The sequence below is a fragment of the Eptesicus fuscus genome, chromosome 8, assembly GCF_027574615.1.
Source record: "Eptesicus fuscus isolate TK198812 chromosome 8, DD_ASM_mEF_20220401, whole genome shotgun sequence".
Classification (NCBI taxonomy): Eukaryota; Metazoa; Chordata; class Mammalia; order Chiroptera; family Vespertilionidae; genus Eptesicus; species Eptesicus fuscus.
In genome coordinates this window covers 7,249,859-7,271,117 of record NC_072480.1, presented here as the reverse complement: position 1 = coordinate 7,271,117, position 21,259 = coordinate 7,249,859, and the positions used below count along the sequence as shown (strand labels likewise).

Genomic DNA, 21,259 nt, shown 5'->3' with positions numbered 1-21,259 from the left:
CCTGTAACAAGTATAGAAGTGATTTCTTTAAGGCTAGTAGGGGGTGGTTTGGTAAATTTAAGAAAATAAGTGTTTCCTTATAGATTAAACAGTACATTAGACATGTATTGTCAATAAGAAAAGTTAAAACTAAGGAATCATGGGGGGGGGGGGAGTTCTTGAAAGGATTAATTCAATTTACATTATTTCTAATTTAGAACAAATTATTTCTGGAACGGCCTTCAGAAACTAATTAAGTTTCTGTATTTGAATCTGTATGCTATCTTTATATATAATTTTAGAGTTTATATACAGATTCTATGCAATTAAACCATTTTATTCCTACTCATCCTAATATATAAAACCCCAGGGTCCGTAACGACCGACCGAAGGCTTGACCAAACACCAGAAGTCATTCCTGCAGTCAGTGCTGGGTTACCGTGATGACCCAGCACTGACTGCCACTGCTGCAGGTGTGGCGAACCAGCACTGACTGCCGATGGGGCTACGGATCAGGCCCAGAGAGAGGCCTGAAGAGAGAGGCAGGGTCTTATCCGCAGCCTCCATGGCAGCTGTTGATCAGCCGTTGCCTCTCTCTTTCTCTCCGGGCTTTGCCATCAGCTGCGCCTGTTTCTCTCTGGACCTCTGCTGGCGCTGCTGATCAGTCCCGCCTCTCTGATCAGGCCCTGAGATAGGCCCAGACACGCTGACTGGCATAGAAATTGACCAATCAGAACCAAATCTGGGTGAACTGTGAGGAGCCAATGGCTGCCTAGGAGGCAGAGCTTTTGATGCTGACTGGTATAGAAACCGACCAATCAGAACCAAATTGGCCTGCATGAGAGGGCAGTTGGGGGTGAGATCAGGCCAGCAGAGGAGGGCAGTTAGGGGTAATTAGGCAGGCAGAGGCAGTTAGGGGTGATCAGGCTGACAGGGGAGGGCAATTGGGGGCGAGATCAGGCCGGCAGGCGAGGGCAGTTAGGGGTGATCAGGCAGGCAGGCAGGTGAGCAGTTAGGAGCCAGCAGTCCCAGATTGCGAGTTGGACATCCCCCAAGAGGTCCTCGATTGGAGAGGGTGCAGGCTGGGCTGAGGGAACCTCCGCTCCGTGCACAAATTTCATGCACCGGGCCACTAGTCCTAATATATAAAAACCCTGGGTCCATAATGACCGGAGTTTCGACCAGACGCCAGCTGAGGGAGCTGAGGGAGCTGGAGCTGTGGGCCCCTGGCTGCCCACGGCAGCGGCTGGGAGGTGGGAGCTGTGGGCCCAAACAACCAAAGGACCGATTTGGCTCTCACGGGTGGGGCTGCAGAGGCTGAGGAACCTCATGGTGAAGTGGAGGAGAGTCCAGGGGTGGTGAGGTGGAGGAGAGTTGCGGGGTGGTGGAGGCAGATGAACAGGGTGGTGGAGGCGAGGTGGAGGCGCGGGCCAGGGCAGGGGCGGCAGAGGCAAGGCAGAGGAGCGGGGTGGGGGCTATTAGCGTGGAGCTTCGAGGGGGTGCTGAGGCAGAGGTGTGTTGCGGGTCATGGCAGCGAGTGTGGAGCTTCACGAGGCAGGGGCTGTTAGCATGGAGCATCGTGGGGCGGCGGAGGCAGAAGAATGTCGCGGGGCGTGGGAAGCAGAGGCTGAGGAGCCTAGTGGGGCAGGGGCTGTTAGTGTGGAGGTTCACAAGGCAGGGCCCACGGAGATAGATGGTGGAGTGACGCTGGGCAGCAGACATGGCCCTGATTGCAGCTAGGCCTAGGGAACCCGCACAATTTAATTGTGTGCAGGGCTACTAGTCTATATATATAAAAGCCTTAGCAACCGAACGAACAGTCAACCAGTCAACCTGGTAGTCAGTGCACACCCACAGCCGACCTCCCATGGCCCCTTCCCCCGCTGGCCAGGCCAAGGGACCCCACGCATGCACGAATTCGTGCACTGGACCTCTAGTTTTATGTATTTTATTTGCCATTGTGAATAGATTTTTTTCTATATCTTTTTAGGTGACTTTGACTAATACAGAAAACACTGTTGATTAGGGAATGTTTTGTTGGTGTCATCTCACTGACTTTTAGTATTTTTTTCAATCTTTTAGTTGATTCTCTTGTTTTCCAGGTCTATGGTTTTACTCAGATTTTTTTATATGTCTGGCTCTCGTTTTTCGGGTTAGCTCAATTGTACCTCTTCAGAAATACCTTTTGGTGAAATAACTTCACTTCTGGTCTTGGCCTTTTTTTTTCTAGTCCGTATTTTTTCTTGATTATCATTTTATGTATTTGTTTATTTTTGGCCTTCCCTCACTAGACTGAAAGCATGCAAGTAGTCATGGAAGAAAATAACGAATTTAATTTTGGATCTGTGATATTTTTCATTCCTATGGTACATCTAGGTAAAAATCCTTGGGGCTACTGAAAATATGGGAACATGATTCAGCCTGAAGATTTTAATTAGGAATAGTTGGAGATATGACAATTGATTGATCAGAGAAAATGGTCAGAAAAGGAGAGAAAACATCCTCAAAGATACCAATTTTTAAAGGGATGGTAAATTTAAAAGGATCCTCTAACAGACACAAATAAATTTCACTTCTAGCTTGTCCTTAAATTTTCAGTACCTAATATTTTTGTAGAAACCATGATCTAGTAAACATTAGCGAACATTAATTGAATTTTTTGTATTTTGATAATATTATATCTCTGATGTTTATTTTATGTTAATACCTATCAGTGTGACTAATTGTTTTACATAATTGATATGCATTTATGAAATGATTATTTTAACAATAACTTAAGCTTGTTTTTAGAAGAAAATTTTAAAAGTCTGTTTCCTTTTTGATCTATTCTAATGTTCTAGTGAGGCTTTATTGTATATCTTGTTACCTATGTATTTTTACACCTTTCAATAGCAGGTTTGTGTATGTCTGTCTCTTACAGCAGTATCTGACATACAGTAATACTTAATAAATGGTTTGAAAGTGTTTAATGTTGTCATTTGTACATTATCTCAGTATAGATTGTTCTATTTACTGGAGCAATAGTGAATTTTAGATAATTAGAAGGAGAGTTATCATTCATGTGTCTGGGCATAGGCCTTCCATGGAAAATATAAGAATAAGAATATAGATAGCCTTAATAAATAGCAAATCAAATAATATTTTTACTCATTTGAATGGACAAAAGCAAATACTGTTTGAAAACAAGCATCTCAAAATATAGTTTTTGTTTTGCAGTAATGTATGGGAAACAAATTTGTATATGGTTGGAATGTAGGCTATGTAGAAAATATTTAGGATTATTTTCCTTAGACATTGCTAATAAAGTACAGTTAATAATTTTACTTATTTATTTATTTGCTTATTTATTTTGGTCATACTTTAGTGCTCTTATTAAGCAAGTGAACAAATCAATAGATGGGACAGCAGATGATGAAGATGAGGGTGTTCCAACTGATCAAGCCATCAGGGCAGGTCTTGAACTGCTTAAGGTAAATTGCTTAGGTGTTTAAATTACTTAACTGTTAAATATATAATTATATTTTTTATTCTTGAGATTTGCTTCTTACATTTATAGAATCTAAAGTAAAATTTTATCAATCACTTTAGGTAATTTAGAAATTGTGTATTCTAATATATGAGCTACATATTTTTTGTTTTCAATTGTATATGGTAGCCTAGAATTAATTGTATTAAAATGGTGGACTATAATTTAAAGGTTTCATTAGAGAGTAAAGCCTCTATCCCAGAAGGAGACAGTTTTTCCTAAATCTTCATTTTATCTTTTATTTTGTTAGCAAATGTACTACTTATTACAAAAATATACTCATTACAGAAATATTGGTGTTGACCACTTAGAAAATACAAAATTATAAAGAACAAAAACATTTATAAGCCTATCAAACAAAGTTTTTTTTATTCCTTTTAATCTTTGAAAATGCACATTTTTATATAGTTGAGATTGACAATATACAATTTTATATTTTGGTTTTCATTAAATTAGCAATTTTTTAAGACTTCTGTTTTTATTTTGTTTTTTAATATATTTTTATTGATTTCAGAGAGAAAGGAAGAGGGAGAGAGTGATAGAAATATCAATGGTGAAAGAGAGTCATTGATTGGCTGCCTCCTGCCAGCCCCCTACTGGGGATCCAGCCAGTAACTCAGCATATGCCCTTGATAGGGATCAGGCCCCAGGCTGATGCTCTGTCCACTGAGCCAAACCGGCTAGGGCAAGACTGTTTTTAAGAGTGTCAAAAAACATCTGATTTTTGGCTCTCATTTAGTAGATTTACACTTTGGGAAAGTTAAAATTTGCCTCTGCTTCCTTGTCTATAATGCTTGGTGATAATAATAGTATTTATCTTACAGAAGACTAAATTAAGTCATGTATCTAAATTTTTTAGTGCAGCGTCTGCTTCATAGTAAAAACAATAAACATTTTTTGAAATGGCAATTGGTCCACTTTTGGAGTGTAATAGTGCTTCCAACTATTTCCCTATTGCTAGATACTTTTTATTTTATTCCTATTATCACTACTAAAATAAATACATCTAACATCTCTTATGTGTTGTTTTGTTTGTTTGTTTGTTTAATTGTTTTTAATGCTAGAAGGGCATTACTAGTTCAAAGAGAATGACCATTTTCAAAATTCATAGTTTGATAGGTGGGTAGGTAGATAGGTGGTCAAATTTTTTTACAGAGAAATCGTGCCCAATTTCTTCAAACACTATAATAACAGTGTATGAAGGTGCATATCTCCTGTCTTCACAAACATGGAATAGTAAAAATTTTTAAGAAATTTCCTAATCTGATAAGAAAAAAATAACTTTAATTTGCATAATTATTTCTAGTGAGGTACACCTTTTATATGTTAATCATTAGTGTTTTTCCCTATTGTGAATTCATTATTTTTATCCTCTGTTCATTTTCTATTGACATTTCATAATCTTTTGATTTTTGGCTTTTTTTTTTCTTTTAGCTGATTTAAATGAGTTATTTTTATTTCTTTTGCTGTTTCATAGGACATATTTGATGTCTATAGAATATACATATATTCTATTTAATGTATTCTATTTAAGTATAAAGTAAGTTATAAAGTATACCAGTAAAATGAATGCCAGTGAAAAGTAAATAGAATGCTAATTTAAACAGAGTATCAATAATACTATTGGAATTTTGTGAGTGTTTTTTCCCCTCACTCACATTTCCTAGGTATAATTGTCCTCAATTTTGGGTTTATTCTCTTTTTTATATAGTTTTACTATCCCTATTTATGTATGCGTCTCCAAATAACGTTATTTTGTTTGTTTCTGAATCTTATAAATAAATATGGCATTATGTATAATATATTTTTCTACTACTTGTTTGTTTTTTCAGTCCACATTTGATTCCAATTAAGCTTTAAAAAAAACTCATGATTTTAAGAGAATTTTATTTGTTTTTGTTGTTTAAATCTGAAATATAACCTATTTGAAATTTATTTTGAAGCTGTATATTTTGGAGGATGGTCTAATTTGATTTTCTTCCAGTATTACCAGGACTACTTATTAAAAAATTCCATCCTTTCTCATTTATGTTTTGTTGCCTTTTCTATAATGTATTACATTCTATATAATCTAAATTCTTACATATGCTAGGGTCTATTTATTGCTTTCCTTTTTCTATTTCTTCTGTTGTTAATACCATGTTGACTGATTATTGTAACCGTTTATTACCTGGTGTTTTACTTCCTTAGGTTACTTTATTTCTCAAAAATGTTACTAGCTAGTCTCTTTTAATAACTTTTATTTAGAGAAATAGAAATATTTTGTTAAATTTTCTTTTTGTGCCCTTCTACCTTTATTCCCCTTTAAAAATCAAATTAAATTAAACAAACATTAACTGAAACTCAAATTACTTTAAGTAGAATTATATTAGCATATAATTTAATTTGGAAAGAAATGAGTTTTTTAGATCATTCAATTCTTTTTTTACACAGGAACATTTCTGTAATATATTTGAACATGTTTCAAATTTTGTTTATAGTGCTCTCATTTACTTGTTAGTGTAATTAGTCTTGTATTTGATCAGTATTTTTAATACGTAATATTTTGGATTTATATTGTGAAGATGAAAAGTGTTTACAAATCATTTTTATGACTCGTTGTTTAGGTACTCTCATTTACACATCCCATCTCGTTTCATTCTGCTGAAACATTTGAGTCTCTCCTGGCTTGTCTGAAAATGGATGATGAAAAAGTAGCAGAAGCTGCACTCCAAATTTTCAAAAACACAGGCAGCAAAATTGAAGAGGATTTCCCACACATTAGATCGTGAGTCGAGTTTATTCTGATAAATGTTCTGGAAAATAGAAAAATAATTTACTGTTCCTTGGATTATGTAATATTTGGAATCTTTTATGCTTTAAGGAAATAATTTCTAGATTATTTTAAGTCTGTGCTCTTTGGTTTAGATTCTCATTTTCTGGGAGAACTCGTTGGTATTTTATTTTTTTATTTATATCTTTATTTTTAATCCTCACCCAAGGGTATTTTTTCCATTGATGTTTAGAGAGAGTGGAAGGGAGAGGGAGAGACCGGGAAAAACACCAGTGTGAGAGAGACATAGATTGGGTGCCTCTCTCATGTCCCAGACCACGGCCAGGAGCCTGCAACCGAGGTACATGCCCTTGATTGGAATTGAACCCAGAACCCTTCGGTCTGCAGGCTGACGCTCTATCCACTGAGCCAAACCGGCTAGGGCCATATTGGTATTTTAGAAGATTCATGAAAATGTGCCCGAACCTGTAATTTCTTTCTGAAGCATTAATTTTGCTTAAAAATTTTATTGACAACAATTTTATAGTGAAGTAGTCCCTTATTATAGTGTGGCATAGAATAAACATATTACTTGAATTTAAAGTCTGGTGGGAAAGTCAGTAGGACTTGCCATTGTATTCTCCACTTTGTTTTGTGATTTAGAATATTGAATCGAAATTTTCAGAAGCAGTGCTGTATTTGACATAGGGAAGCAGGGAAGCATGGAATAATCATTTTCACAGCAGTATGTGTGTGTCCGTATTTCTAAGAATTGTAAATTGCACTGTTACTCTATGGATCTCTAATAGTGGTTCTATAATAGCTCAAAAGAGTAAGTCTGTATTCTTTATGGACCTCTGCTTACTTTATATGGATACCTGCCTACTTCATATGTATCTCTCCTCGCTGTTCCTCGAGAGTATATCGTATCTGATAGTTGGTCCTAATATCGTCATAGTCATTGATGGTTGGTTTTGCCTCTACCTCATTATTTCTGGCTTAGCCACTGTCTAATTAGTTGTGGTTGGGGTAGCATGCTTCTTCATGTTGAATAATTGCCTAAGCCCTTTTCTTCAGAAAGAGACTGTGGACTGTCTCAGGTAAATTTTTTTTCTTATTTCTTTCTGTTTATGTGAACTTAATTTTAGAAACTATTGGTAAATAAGACAAAGGCATTAAGTAAATGATCATTGAAACATGCCAGAATGTTGTAACAGTATTCTCCTTGGCAAAAGTAAGAAATTTTATGGTTTAGGGCTGACTTTGTAATTAATGGAGCTTGGAACATGAATTTCCACTTGGAATGGTGTTGTCACTCTTTTATCCAGATCAGAGATCAAAGTGGTGAGACAGATATGTGCATGCACATGTACACACACACACACACACACACACACACACACACACACTATATAAACTATGTATAACTCTATACCATTTATGGAATGCCCACTTATTGTACTACCTCATTTAGACCTTGAAACACTTCATTAAAGTATAGGAATTTCAAATGAGGAATCTAATGGTTGTAGGTTATTTAGCTAGCAAGTATCAGAGAGAAGATTTGCATTTCGGCCTGTTTATCTGTAATGCCTATGGTAACATGTCTGTTATGGCACATTTCCTTAATTAATCAGAGCTTTGAGCACATTTTAGTTTGATTTATTTACCGGTGGGGGTTTTGTTGTTACTGTTTAAATATATTTTTATTGATTTCAGAGAGAGGAAGGGAGAGGGAGAGAGAGAGAGAGAGAAACATCAGTGATGAGAGAATCATTGATTGGCTGCCTCCTGCATGCCCCCTAGGGGGATCGAGCCTGCAACCCAGGAATGTGCCCTGACAGGGAGGTGGACTGAGACCTCCTTGGGCTGAGCTATTTACTGGTGTTTTTTTTTTCTTTTTGTGTGTGCTTTTTTAAATATATTTTTTATTGATTTCAGAGGGGAAGGAAGAGGGAGAGAGAAATAGAAACATCAATGATGAGTGATAATCATGATCGGCTGCCTCCTGCACACCCCACACTGGGGATTGAACCCACAACCCTGGCATGCCCTTACTGGGAATCGAATCGTGACCTCCTGGTTCATAGGTTGACGCTCAACCACTGAGCCACACCAGCCAGGCTACTGGTGGTTTTTATGTTCATTATAGATTATCTTTCCTAGTACCTTTTATATTAAAAAAATTGTAGGAGAACTACAAAATCAAGATTGACATGTGGACATTTTAGAACATGTAAGGGTATTTTAAAACATGCTGCTATAATGTGGAAGTGCTGGTATACCTCTAGTTATCTGGCTTATTAGTGGAGTATATTTCAGATGTCTCTCATGAGGAGAATTCACTGATACAGAAGACCTGTTGTTTACATACAGTGTTCTTAATGAAGTAACTCATAGTATCTGTCTTCCAGGAGATAAAATATGTATGCATATTTTAAATTATTAAATTGGGTAGGTTGATTTTGAGGAAAAATTATTAAATCATTTTTCCTTGAATTTACTAAAATAATTTAAAAGAACCAACTGAAAAATATATCTAAATAGAAGTTACAACAAAGATACCTTGTGCTAGGTAAGCCTGGAATCAGGTATAAAAAGAAATGTATATTAAGTGTTCTGTCCTTTGCTAGTTTAGAGAGAGGAGATTGAGGTGTATGGGCAGTCTGAAAGAAAAAAGTAGAACCTAGCTTTAGCTAGTACTGGAACAAAAGGAGAGCCATACTCATGTGGTCATACTATTTTTCTTTGGGCTGACCTATTTTCTTTCCATTAAAGGAAGAGTAAAGATTAGATTAGCATCATGAGTTAAACTTACTACCAACTTTGCAGGAACAGAAAAAAGTATGTGCTGACTCACTGAACAAAAACGAGATGAGTTATGGGTTTCATTCTAACTCATCCCAAGGCAGGCATATGTGCCAAAACTAGGAGTCACCTGATAACATAGCCATATAGTCCACGTGGAGCTAGCTGGTTCTTATCACTGGAAGAGTTTCAGTAGTCTTGGAGAGGAATTACACAGAGATAGGGTGTTGCTACCTTTAGTCCCAACTCCCTCCTTCATGCTACTTAGTCACAGTTGGGAACTTTGATGTTAGTTTTTTAAGAGAAATGTCCAATGTTCAGTCATCAGGGAGACACTATCTGCATTTTTGCTTAAATGGCAGAGCGAGAGAGAATTTCTCTTATTTAAACATGAATTAACAGAATACAAATAAATTAAACATGAAACTTACACAAATATTTTAACATTCAAAAATAGCTGATAAGAACTTTTTGGAAGAATTCGTTTTTCCAGGAAAAAAATAAAATTTTAGGCAATTGTTCTAAATTGCCAAGAAAGTTAAACAGCAAATGACTTCTGGGGAAGGGGGGGAGAGAATAAAAATAAGATAATATATAAAAAGGGAGGTGGTAGAACTAAAGGTAAATAAGAGCAGAAACATTTTCTTAAAGAATATAATTTATTACAAGCAGCAAGGGGTAGAGTAAACAATATAGAAAATGTAACCAGGAAGCTATAGATTGACCTTGAAGAAATTGCATAGAATGTGGAGATAGTAGGCAAAGAAATGAAGGCAGTTAAAGAGAATGAATAGCAGATAGTGAAAAGCTAGAATTGGTTTCCATGGAGAAGAAAGCAGAATAATGTGAAGTATAAAATATTCACACACAGAAAGTAAACTTGTTTAAAATGAATGAAAAAAATTAATCTGGAGATGAAGAAAAGCTCATATTCTAGGAAAATATCTGGATAGAATTGAAGAAACCTTTAGGAATTACAGAAGTGATTTCACAAACATCAAGGGAAGGGAAAAAAAAAGGTCATACATAATGAAAAAGTAATGAGGCTGACATTTCTTTTCAAGCACGTAAGATTTTCAAAGTCAGTGATTCAACAGCTATTGAGTTTTGATGTACAAAAAGAATGTAACTAAAGAATTTCCTCACTAGCCAAGTTGTATTTAAGAACAAATGAAGGATATCCTTTAGGATACAAGGATTCAGAAAACATTTTACCTTTTTTTTTTTTTTTTTTATTGTGAGGTTTACTAAGTTGTATTGTTTTCCCCTTTGCATTGAGTTTTGCTTATGCCCCTAAGCACACCTTATGTTTTCTTCTTCTTTTCTCATCATTTTACTCCCAGTATGTAAGTTTTAAATATGGCTATATCAATGTTTTAGATAATTAAAAGCTTGAATTTTTAAAAGGATGATATAAATTAAAATTGGCTCAAGAAGAGGGAAGAAAAACATAATAGGATATCATTATAAAAAGAAATTAGTAAATTTACTCCCTAATAAAAGTTTTGTTAAAGAATTTTTTTTCAAATTTGTAAGCAACCAGGAATTCTAATTCACTTTTAATTATTCAGAGCATGGTGGGGGTGGGGAGAGGGAGAGAAAACATTCAGATTACTTCTTTTAAAGCCAGGATAACTAGCAGGAATGCAAAATACCTCCCAAAGGAAAACTAAGACAGATCTTACAAATATTGATCCTAATATTGTAAGTTAAATACTAGCAAAAAGAGAGTTTACTACAGTAAAACAAGAATATACTATCGACAAATGTGGTTTATTTAAGATTACAAGGGTGTTGATATTAGTAAGCCTAATTAATATTCATGTTACAGTTCATTATATAAGTGAATAAAAAGGAAAAGGCACATAATAGATCACTTTGATAGACAATGAAAAGGCTCAGATTAAAAGAAAATCAGTCTGTAAAATTAAACCCAATAGGTTTAAATGCTGCATTACAAAATAAGCAGGAGGCACCATCATAGAGTAAAACACTAGAAGCATTCCAGGTAAAGTCAGGAAACAGATGAAAAAATACACTATCACTGCCATGATTTAACATTGTTTTGGATGCACTAGCCAATATCCTATCTAATAATAGACAAATATGCAAATTGACCATACCTCCGACATGCCCACAAAGCCATGCCCACCATCCAATCAGAGTGAGTATGCAAATTAACCCAAACCAAGATGGCTACAGCCACAGAGAGCAAGGTTTCCTAGGTAACAGAGGAAGCCAAGCTTTCTGCCTACCTTTGCCAGGCCTAAGCCTCCACTCAAGCTACAAAGTTTCAATTATAGAAGGTAAACAAATTTCTTTGCAATCTTTTATGATAAAATGTTCCAGGTCCATCTTGTGTATCTCTTGCTTGAGACTTGGAATATGGGAATAGTATTAAGAGAATGAGTCCTGTAAGGTAATAATAGCTGACTAATGTGTGGGTCATTTTTCTAGGATTATTAAGTGGACACATCTAGTTTTTTGGAAGATAAGTACTTCGAGTGTTTATATTGATTATTCCAGTTCAAATATTTAGGTCTACAAGGTTTTTATTGAACCTCTTCAATTTTACATTTGTTTTGCTATGCTGAGGGTAACTATGATAATTACATAATAATTCACTTGAATTGTCCCATAATACATACATAACAGTCTCAGAATAGCAGCACCACTGATGTTATTCCTAAATACAGTTGTTTGTTTATTTGTTTAGTTAGTTCTCTTTCGTCTTTAGGGTACATCACATTAGGGATATACAGTAAAATTCTTCCTGTTTTTAAGTTACTTGGAATGATTCTTCTTAGTGCAGTTATGCAACCAAATGGATACGCACTTTTGTTTGTTTCATTTTACTTTTTAAGAGGATACTCTTTCAAAATTTTAATTTTATTTCTTAATTACATGACAAATTCTCTGGGAAATTTTTGGATGTTATTTCTTCAAATATTGTTTTCCTCTCTTCACCTCCTGTTTTCTGAGACTGATTACATGTATTTTTGACTGCTTAATACTGTTTTATAGGACAATCATACTGTTAATTTCTTTTTTTTTTCTCTCTCTTGTTTAGTTTTGTATAGTTTCTGTTGCGATGTTCTCAAGTTCCCTGATCTTTTTCTTCTGTAATATACAGGGGTGGGCAAAAGTAGGTTTACAGTTGTGATTCTGTAAAAATACAGTTTATTTTTGTATTTTTTTCTTTTTTTTATTGCTTAGAGTATTACATATGTCACCTTTATCCCTGATTGACACCCCCCCCCCCCCCCGCCACTCCCACCAATGAGGGCAAGCCCCACCGCCCCATTGCCTGTGTCCATTGGTTATGGTTATATGAAAGCATACAAATTCTTTGGTTGATCTCTAATTCTCCCCCCTCCCCTGTGTTCTCTCTGAGGTTGGACAGTCTGCTCAGTGCTACCTTGTCTCTTGATTTATTTTTTGTATCAGTTTATGTTGATTATTATATCCCACATATGAGTGAAATCATGTGATATTTATCTTTCTACGACTGGCTTATTTCCCTTAACATAATGCTCTCCAGATCCATCCATGCTGTTGTGAATGGTGAAAGTTCCTTCTTTTTTATAGCAGCATAGTATTCCATTGTGTATATGTACTACAGTTTTAATCCACTCATCTGCTGATGGGCACTTAGGCTGTTTCCAAATCTTAGCTATGGTAAATTGTGCTGCTATGAACATAAGGGTGCATATATCCTTTCTGATTGGTGTTTCTGATTTCTTGGGATATATTCCTAGAAGTTGGATTACTGAGTAAAATGGGAGTTCCATTTTTAACTTTTTGAGGAAACTCCATACTGTTCTCCACAGTGGCTGCACCAGTTTGCATTCCCACCAGCAGTGCAAGAGGGTTCATTTTTCTCCGCATCCTCGCCAGCACTTGTTCTTTGTTGATTTGTTGATGATAGCCATTCTGACAGGTGTGAGATGGTACCTCATTGTTGTTTTGATTTGCAACTCTCGGATGATTAATGACTTTGAGCATGTTTTCCTATGTCTTTTGGCCTTCTGTATGTCCTCTTTCGAAAAGTGTCTATTTAGGTCCTTCGCCCATTTTTTATTTATATATATATATAATATATTTTATTGATTTCAGAGAGGAAGGAGAGAGAGATAGACACATCCATGATGAGAGAAGATCACTGATCGGCTGCTTGCTGCATGCCCCGCACTGAGGCTTGAACCTGCAACCCAGGCATATGCCCTTGACAGGAATCGAATCTGGGACCCTTCAGTCCGCAGGCAGACGCTCTATCCATTGAGCCAAACCAGCCAGGGCCCTTCGCCCATTTTTTGATTGGATTGTTTATCTTCATTTTGTTAAGTTGTATGAGTTCCCTGTAAATGTTGGAGATTAAACCCTTATCTGAAAGAGTATTTGCAAATATGTTCTCCCACGCAGTGGGCTTTCTTGTTGATAGTTTCTTTTGCTGTGCAGAAGCTTTTTATTTTGATGTAGTCCTATTTCTTTATTTTCTTCTTAGTTTCCATTGCCCTAGGAGTTGTGTCAGTAAAGATATTGCTACGACATATGTCTGATATTTTGCTATCCTATGCCAACCGGTGGTCCGGGGACCAGTGGTGGTCCATGAGGTCCAAAAGTTTGGCGACTGCTGGCCTATGAAGTCTTCTAAGATTTTTATGGTTTCCCATCTTACATTTAAGTCCTTTAACCATTTTGAGTTTGTTTTTGTGTATGGTGTAAGTTGGTGATCTAGTTTCATTTTTTTTGTATGTATCTGACCGACTTTCCTAGCACCATTTATTGAAGAAACTGTCTTAACTCCATTGTATGCTCCTGCCTTCTTTGTCAAATATTAATTGAGCATAATAGCTTGGGTCTATTTCTGGATTCTCTGTTCTGTTCCATTGGTCTTGATGTCTGTTCTTGTGCCAGTACCAGCCTGTTTTGAGAACTGTGGCTTTGTAATATAGCTTTATATCTGGTATTGTGATCCATCCAACATTGTTCCTCTTTCTCAAGATTTCTGTGGCTATTCGGAGTCTTTTTTTATTCCAGATGAATTTTTGGAGAGTTTGCTCTAATTCTGTGAAATATGCTGTTAGTCTTTTAATTGGGGAGTGCATTGAATCTATAAATTACTTTGGGGAGTATGGACATTTTAATGATGTTGATTCTACCAATCAATGAATACAGCGTGTTCTTCCATTTGTTTTATGTCTTACTGTCTTTATCTATGTCCTGTAGTTTTCTGAGTACAGGTCTTTTACCTCTTTAGTTAAATTTATTTCTTGGCATCTTAATTTTTTTTTGTTGCAATGGTAAATTGGATTGATTTTCAGTTTCTCTTTCTGTGAGTTCATTATTGGTGTATAAAAAAGCCATGGATTTCTGGGTGTTAATTTTGTATCCTGCTACATTGCCAAATTCATTTATTAAGTCTAGTAGTTTTTTGATGGAGTGTTTGAGTTTTTCTATGTACAGTATCATGTCTTCTGTGAATAATGGAAGTTTTACTTCTTCTTTTCCAATTTGGATGCCTTTTATTTCTTCTTCTTGTCTGATCGCTATGACCAACAATTCCAGTCCTATAACCAACAGGAGTGGTGAAAGTGGGCATCCCTGTCTTGTTCCTGTTCTTAGGGGATGTGAGTTTAGTTTTTCCCCATTGAGTATGATGTTGGCTGTAGTTTTGTCATATAAGTCTTTTTTTATGTTGAGGTATGATTCCTCTGTTCCTACTTTGCTAAGAGGTTTTTGTCAAGAAAGGGTGTTAGAATTTGTCAAATGCTTTTTCTGCATCGATTGATATGATTATGTGGTTTTTGTCTCAGTTTGTTTATATGATGTATCACATTCATTGCTTTGTGGATATTGTACCATCCTTGTATCCCTAAAACAAATCTTACTTGGTCATGGTGTATGATCTTTCGGATGTAATGCTGGGTCTAATTTGCTAGTATTTTGTTGAGGATTTTAGCATCTATGTTCATCAAAGATATTGGCCTGTAGTTCTCTTTCTTGTGGTGTCTTCATTTGGTTTTGGAATTAGGGTAATAATGCTGGCTTCATAGAAAGAGCTTGTAAGTGTGCATTCCTCTTGAATTTTTTGGAATAGTCTAAGGAGGATTGGTTTTAGTTCTTCTTTGAATGCTTGGTAGAACTCCTCTGTAAAGCTGTCCAGACCAGGGCTTTTGTTTGCTGGAAGATTTTTTATTAACTAATTCAATTTCTTTTGTAGTTATCGGCCTCTTCAGGTGTTTTGATTCTTCCTGATTGAGTTTTGCAAGCTTGTATTTTTCTAAGGATATGTCCATTTCTTCTAGGTTGACCACTTTCTTGGAATAGAGTTGTTCATAGTATTTTTTTTTTAATCCTTTGTATTTCTGTGGGGTGGGTTGTTATTTTGCCTCTTTCATTTCTGATTTTGTTTATTTGGGTCTTCTCCCTTTGCTTCTTGGTGAGCCTGGCTAGAGGTTCATCAATCTTGTTTTTCCTTTCAAAGAACCAACTCTTGGTTTCATTTATGTATTGTATTTTTTTTTTTTTTTTGGTCTTTATGTCATTTATTTCCACTCTGGTGTTTATTATTTCCTTCCTTCTGCTTACTCAGGGCTTTTCTTGTTGCTCTCTTTCTAATTCTTTGAGTTATAGGGTTTAGATAACTTATTACAAGTTGTTCTTGTCTTTTTGAGTTAGGCCTGTAGAGCTATGAACTTCCCTCTCAAGACTGCTTTCACTGTATCCCATAGATTTTGGATTGTTTTGATTTCATTATCGTTTGTTACCAGGATGCTTTTTATTTTTTCTTTGGTCTCTTTGGTAACCCAAACAGTGTTTGGTTTTAGTTTTGTTTTTTTTTTCCATTGTTTTTATTGTAGTTGATTCCTAGTATTTTGCCGTTGTGATCTGAGAAGATGCTTGGTATGATTTGTATCTTCTTGAATTTGAATAGACTTTGCCTGTGACCCAATATGTGGTCTATCTTTGAAAATGTCCCGTGTGCACTTGAGAAGAATGTATATTCTGTAGCTCTGGGGTGAAATGTTCTGAAGATGTCAGTTAATTCCATCTGATCTAGTGAGTCATTTAGGATTGATGTTTCTTTGCTGATTTTTTGTTTAGAGGATCTATCCAGTGGTGTCAATGGGGTATTAAAGTCCCCTGCTATGACTGTATTGCTGTCGATCTCTTCCTTGATGTCTTCCAGATTTTTTTATTTTTTATAATTTTGGGTGCTCCTGTATTGGGTGCATATATGTTTACCAAAGTTATATCCTCTTGTTGAATTGTCCCTCTAGTATTATGAAGTGGCCTTCCTTATCTGTTTTTATGTCCTTCACTTTGAGGTCCAATTTGTCAGATATATAAGTATTGCTACCCCAGGTTTTTTTGTTTGTTTGTTTTGTTTTTTTCATTTCTATTCACCTGAAAAATTTTTCTCCATTCCTTCACTATCAGTCTGTGTGAGTCCTTTGTTCTGAGATGGGTCTCTTGTAGACAGCAGATATATATATGGGTCATGTTTTCTTATCTATTCTGCTACCTTACGTCTTTTAATTGGAGCATTTAGTCCATTTACATTTAAGGTTATTATTGATAGGTACTTATTTGTCGCCATTTTTATTATTTATGCCTGTGTTCCTTCTTCCCTATTTCTTTCTTTTACAGCGGTACCTTTAGCATTTCTTGCATTGTTGGTTTGGTGGTAATAAACTTCCTTAGTCCTTTTTTGTCTGTGAAGCTCCTGATTTCACCTTTAATTTTGAATGATAGCCTTGCTGGGTACAGTATTCTTGGATTCAGTCACTTACTTTGCATCACTTTGTATATTTCATTCTATTCCCTTCTGTCCTGATGTGTTTCTGTTGAGAAATCAGTTGATAGTCTAATGGGAGATCCCTTATAGGTAAGTTTCTGTCTCTCTCTGGCAGCCTTTAAGATTCTTTGTCATTGGTGTTTGCTTATTTAATTATGATGTGTCTTGGTATTGGTCTTTTTGGGTACATCTTGTTTGGGACTCTGTAAGCTTCTTGGTCTTGTGTGAGTTTTTCCTTCGCAATATCAGGGAAGTTTTCTGTCATTTGTTCTTCAAACAAGTTTTCTATGCCTTGTTCAGTTTCCTCTCCTTCTGGAACCCATACTATGCAGATGTTGTTTCGTTTCTTGTTGTCCCAAAGCTCCCTTAGGCTCTCCTCCTGTTTTTTAAGGTTGTTTTTTTTTTACAGTTGCTGCTCTGCTTGGATCTTTTTTTCCTACTTTATCTTCTAGCTCACTGATGCGGTCCTCAGCTTCTTCTAGTCTACTTTTGATGCTTTCTATTGCATTCTTCATTTCTACTTTCTTGTTCTTCATTTCCTCTTATTTTTACACATGTTGAATTTTTCTTCCATCCTTTTAAGCATCTTTATGGCCATTGCTCTTAATTCTTTCTCTGACAAATTGCTTGCCTTCATTTCGTTTACTACCCTTTCTGGTGATTTCTCCTTTTCTTTTGTATTGGGGCTGTTTATTTGTCTCCCCATTTTTGCTCCTCTCAGGTTGTCTGGTTATGTGGATCATTCTCTACCACGTTTACCAAAAGGCACAAAATATTCAACAAGACATGACACAGAGGGAACAAAACACTAATGTATTCACGACACCGATAACCCCAAATTAAGGTGACCACCAGAGAAAAGAGAATTATGGAAGAGAAGAGTGCAAAAATGATTTTTAGAAAAGGAAAATTGGTAAGAGAGAAAAGAAAAATTAGAAGAAAGAAGGGGAGAAAAATATACGTATATGGGGAGAAAACTCCTCAAAACCAACAAGTAAACCAAAGAATGCAAACAACAAACACCCAGACAAAAAGGAGGAGAGCTGAGTGTAAAGAGGCAGAGCTTATTTCCAGAAGGTAATGTAAAGGAATGGAATGAATAGGAGAATCACCCTGATTCAGTATAGAGGAGGTAGATAGAGAATGAGTGTATTAGAAGAAAAGTAGAAAACAAAATACTCAATTAAAAATAATAATAAATATAGTAATTAAAAATAATAAAAATTTAAAATATACATATTTAAAAATCTATATGTATAAAGCCTAAGCGACCATCTGACCGTTCAACCATCGACCAATAGCCATGACACGCAATGAACACCAGGGGGCAGAAGCTCAACGCAGGATCTGGTGAGCTGTGGTGACTTGGCAGCTGTGGTTCTCGGGTGCCGCACCTGGAACCAGAGAGGAGGGAGCCCGATTCCGGGGTGTGTCACCCAAGAATCGCCCTCTTGCAATCCAGGACCCCTTGGGGGATGTTAGAGAGCTGGTTTCGGCCCGATCTCTGCAGGTCAGGTCGAGGGACCCAACCGGTGCACAAATCTGTGCAGTTGGCCTCTACTATATATATTTAAAAGTTTATGTATATATTTTTAAAAAGAACAAGGTTTCCCCCTTTCTTTTATCTATATATTCATCTACTTTTGGAAAAGGAGAATAGAATAGAGAGCAGATAGGCCTGACTTTGGTGAAGAAAACTAATTAAGGTATTAGTAGAAGAAGAGAATAAGCAAGGAGAGGAAAAATAAAAAGCATAAAATAAAAAACTGAAACAAAAACAAAACACAACAATTAGAAAAAGAAGTTGGCTAGCGAAGAAGTAGAAAAGAGAAGGGTGCATGGACTCGGAGCAGGGGAGAGGAAATTAGATATATGAGTAAGCCAACAGAGACTGCTTTAATAGTAATATGTCAATAAAGGAAATAAAGAAAATCAGTTTTTAACCAGGAGTAAAAAGAAAGGAGAGAGAATCTAACGCAAGAACAGGAGAAGTAAAACAGGATGAAAAAGGGGGTAGTGAGGAAGAAAGGGTTGACATAAAGGAAAAAATGAGATAGAGAAGGATAATGATAAAAATATAAAAATAGAATGTAGAACACTAATCCAAAATAATGATAATAATAAATAAAAATAATTTAAAAAAGTAAAATAAAAGAAAAAAATTTTTGGTTTCTTAAGTAAAAGATAAAAAGAAAAGTGTAGTGCCCCTAGCCCATTTGGGTCAGTGGATAGAGCGTTGGCCTGCAGACTAAAGGGTCCCAGGTTTGATTCTTTTCAAGGGCACATGCCTGGGTTATGGGCTCAATCTCTAGTAGGGGGAATGCAGGAGGAAGCCAATCACTGATTCTCTCTCATCATTGATGTTTCTATCTCTCCCTTCCTCTCCCTTCCTCTCTGAAATCCATAAAAATCTATTTTTAAAAAAGTGAAGTAGTGAGTTTTGTTCACTTCAGCTGAGTTTTAATGTCCCATGGGGACTGGCTTAAGACCCTTCTCTACTGTTCTGTCTGCCACATCTCAGTTTCCTGTTAGGTAATCAGCACTGTGTTTACTTCCTAGTGATCCTCTGCTCCTCTGTGTTAGAAGCCACAGCCTTGGTTTCAGGCAGGCAGGATCAGTCTGCCAGCTTTGTTTTTCTGCCTGCTTTCAATCATATTTACACAAGCGTCTATTTCTGACACGGCCTCTAGGTGGCGGTGTTTCTGTATTAGTTTCTGGAACCAAATTGCCCCTCAACCCAGTCCCCAAGGCTCGCTGCGTTTATTTCGAATCTTTGTGTCCCTGTCGAGCTCAAGGTTGGGTGTGGCTGTGCTGCTAGGAGGGCCCTGGTCTTCAGGAGAAAAATGTCTGTTCAGGGTTGAGGGGGATCGGACTGTCCCAGAGCTGGCTTCCTGATCGCCTCCCCCTATTTTGCTCCCCAGCTTCTACAAAACCACCTTCCCCTGTTCCGCAGCCTCGGTGAGTGTTTGTAATTGAAAAATCCTATGCATTGGGTTTAGCAAGTAAAAGCAAGGAAAATATAAAGACAGAGCAACCGTGTTGCTGTACGTCTCCTCACCTCCGGCCCTGTGCGGCCAGTGCAGAACTTCAGGCTGCCGTTCTGGGCACAGCCTCCCACGGCTGTGGGCTTAGATCTAGAGTCCCCGGCTGCCAGCAGCCCTGTGGACCCCCTTCCACAGTCGAGTGCTACACGTGTCCTCAAGGGACTCGGAGTTGGTGCAGTGCCATTTCCCATTGAAACTCTAGTCCTGGCTGCACGCATTTCTCCCTCCAGCCCAGAACCCCAATGTCACCATGCTCCAGGCGACCTCTCACCTTTCTGTCCATGGATTGTCTCATCAGCTGTGTTTAATTCGCCAATTCCGGTGTATGTTATTCAATTAAGCTGTTTCTTCTGTCTGCTCCATGAGAAGGCTCTGGACCTGTCCGCCTTTTGGGCTGCCATTTTTGTCTCCCCCTGGACAAACTTTTTAGGCCCCTACAGCTGCAAAGGCTAGAGTCTCGGTGTTCATGGGTTCGCGGCTGAGGCAGCTGGTCTGGCTGGTGTGGCTGTAGGGTCCCAGGTGGTATCCGAGGTCTCCCCGGGTGGAGGTGAGGCTGGGTTCCCTGGGAGAGATTTCAGCGGTAGTAGAGGCTGCCTGGCTAGGGGATCCTGGTCCGCCAATCCCCAATAGTCCTGTGGAATAACTGTCCCTCACTCACACATACACACACGCCCCACGCATCCACGCTCTCTCACTCACACTGTCTTCCTCACTGCTGTCCTATCACTGCCATCTTGGGTCTCAGTTTTTGTATTATATATTTTTCCATGCAAACAACTGTAAACCTACTTTTGCTCACCCCGTATATTACAGTTGGGTCTTTTTATGTATTTCACTTCTGTGTTCATTATGTTTATATTTTCTTCTTACCTTCTTGAGTATATGGACCATATTTATAATAGCTGGGTTGTTGATGTCTTTGCTAATTCCATCACCTGTGCCATTTCTGGACCTGTTTCCTTCCATTGATTTTCTCCTAGTTATAAATGACAAGGTCATTCTACTATGGCTGGTGGAAACATGAATTATTACCAGCCCTGTGTGTGTAAGGGCTTTTTTTTTTTTTTTTTTTTTTGCCTACTGCTTTTCAATGTTCTTTTCCTGGTACTCATGCATGGCATTGCTCATTATTTAGCCAGAGTCTTGGGGATATCCCTCTAGGGATGCCTAGAACTCAAGTTCCCTTTCTCTCTTTGTAGCTCCCTGCTCTGTGGTATTCTGCCATGAACAGTATAGCTCCCATGGCCTCCCTGAACCTTCTGTCTCTGTTCCCCTCAACATGTGACCACTAGGCTCTATTCTGGTTACTTCTGTTTGCACTGCAGTCTGGAGACTACCTCTGTGCAGTA

At 37.3% G+C, this 21,259-nt stretch overlaps 1 protein-coding gene across 1 annotated transcript in view; it reads left to right on the top strand.

Moving 5' to 3' along the window:
• Positions 1–21,259, top strand: part of PDS5B (PDS5 cohesin associated factor B) — a 238,008-nt gene that overhangs the window by 148,718 nt on the left and 68,031 nt on the right. The window contains exons 18-19 of the mRNA XM_054719739.1: positions 3,344–3,449; positions 6,112–6,272. Of these exons, the coding sequence (XP_054575714.1) occupies positions 3,344–3,449; positions 6,112–6,272 (267 nt within the window). The remainder of the gene's footprint in view (positions 1–3,343; positions 3,450–6,111; positions 6,273–21,259) is intronic.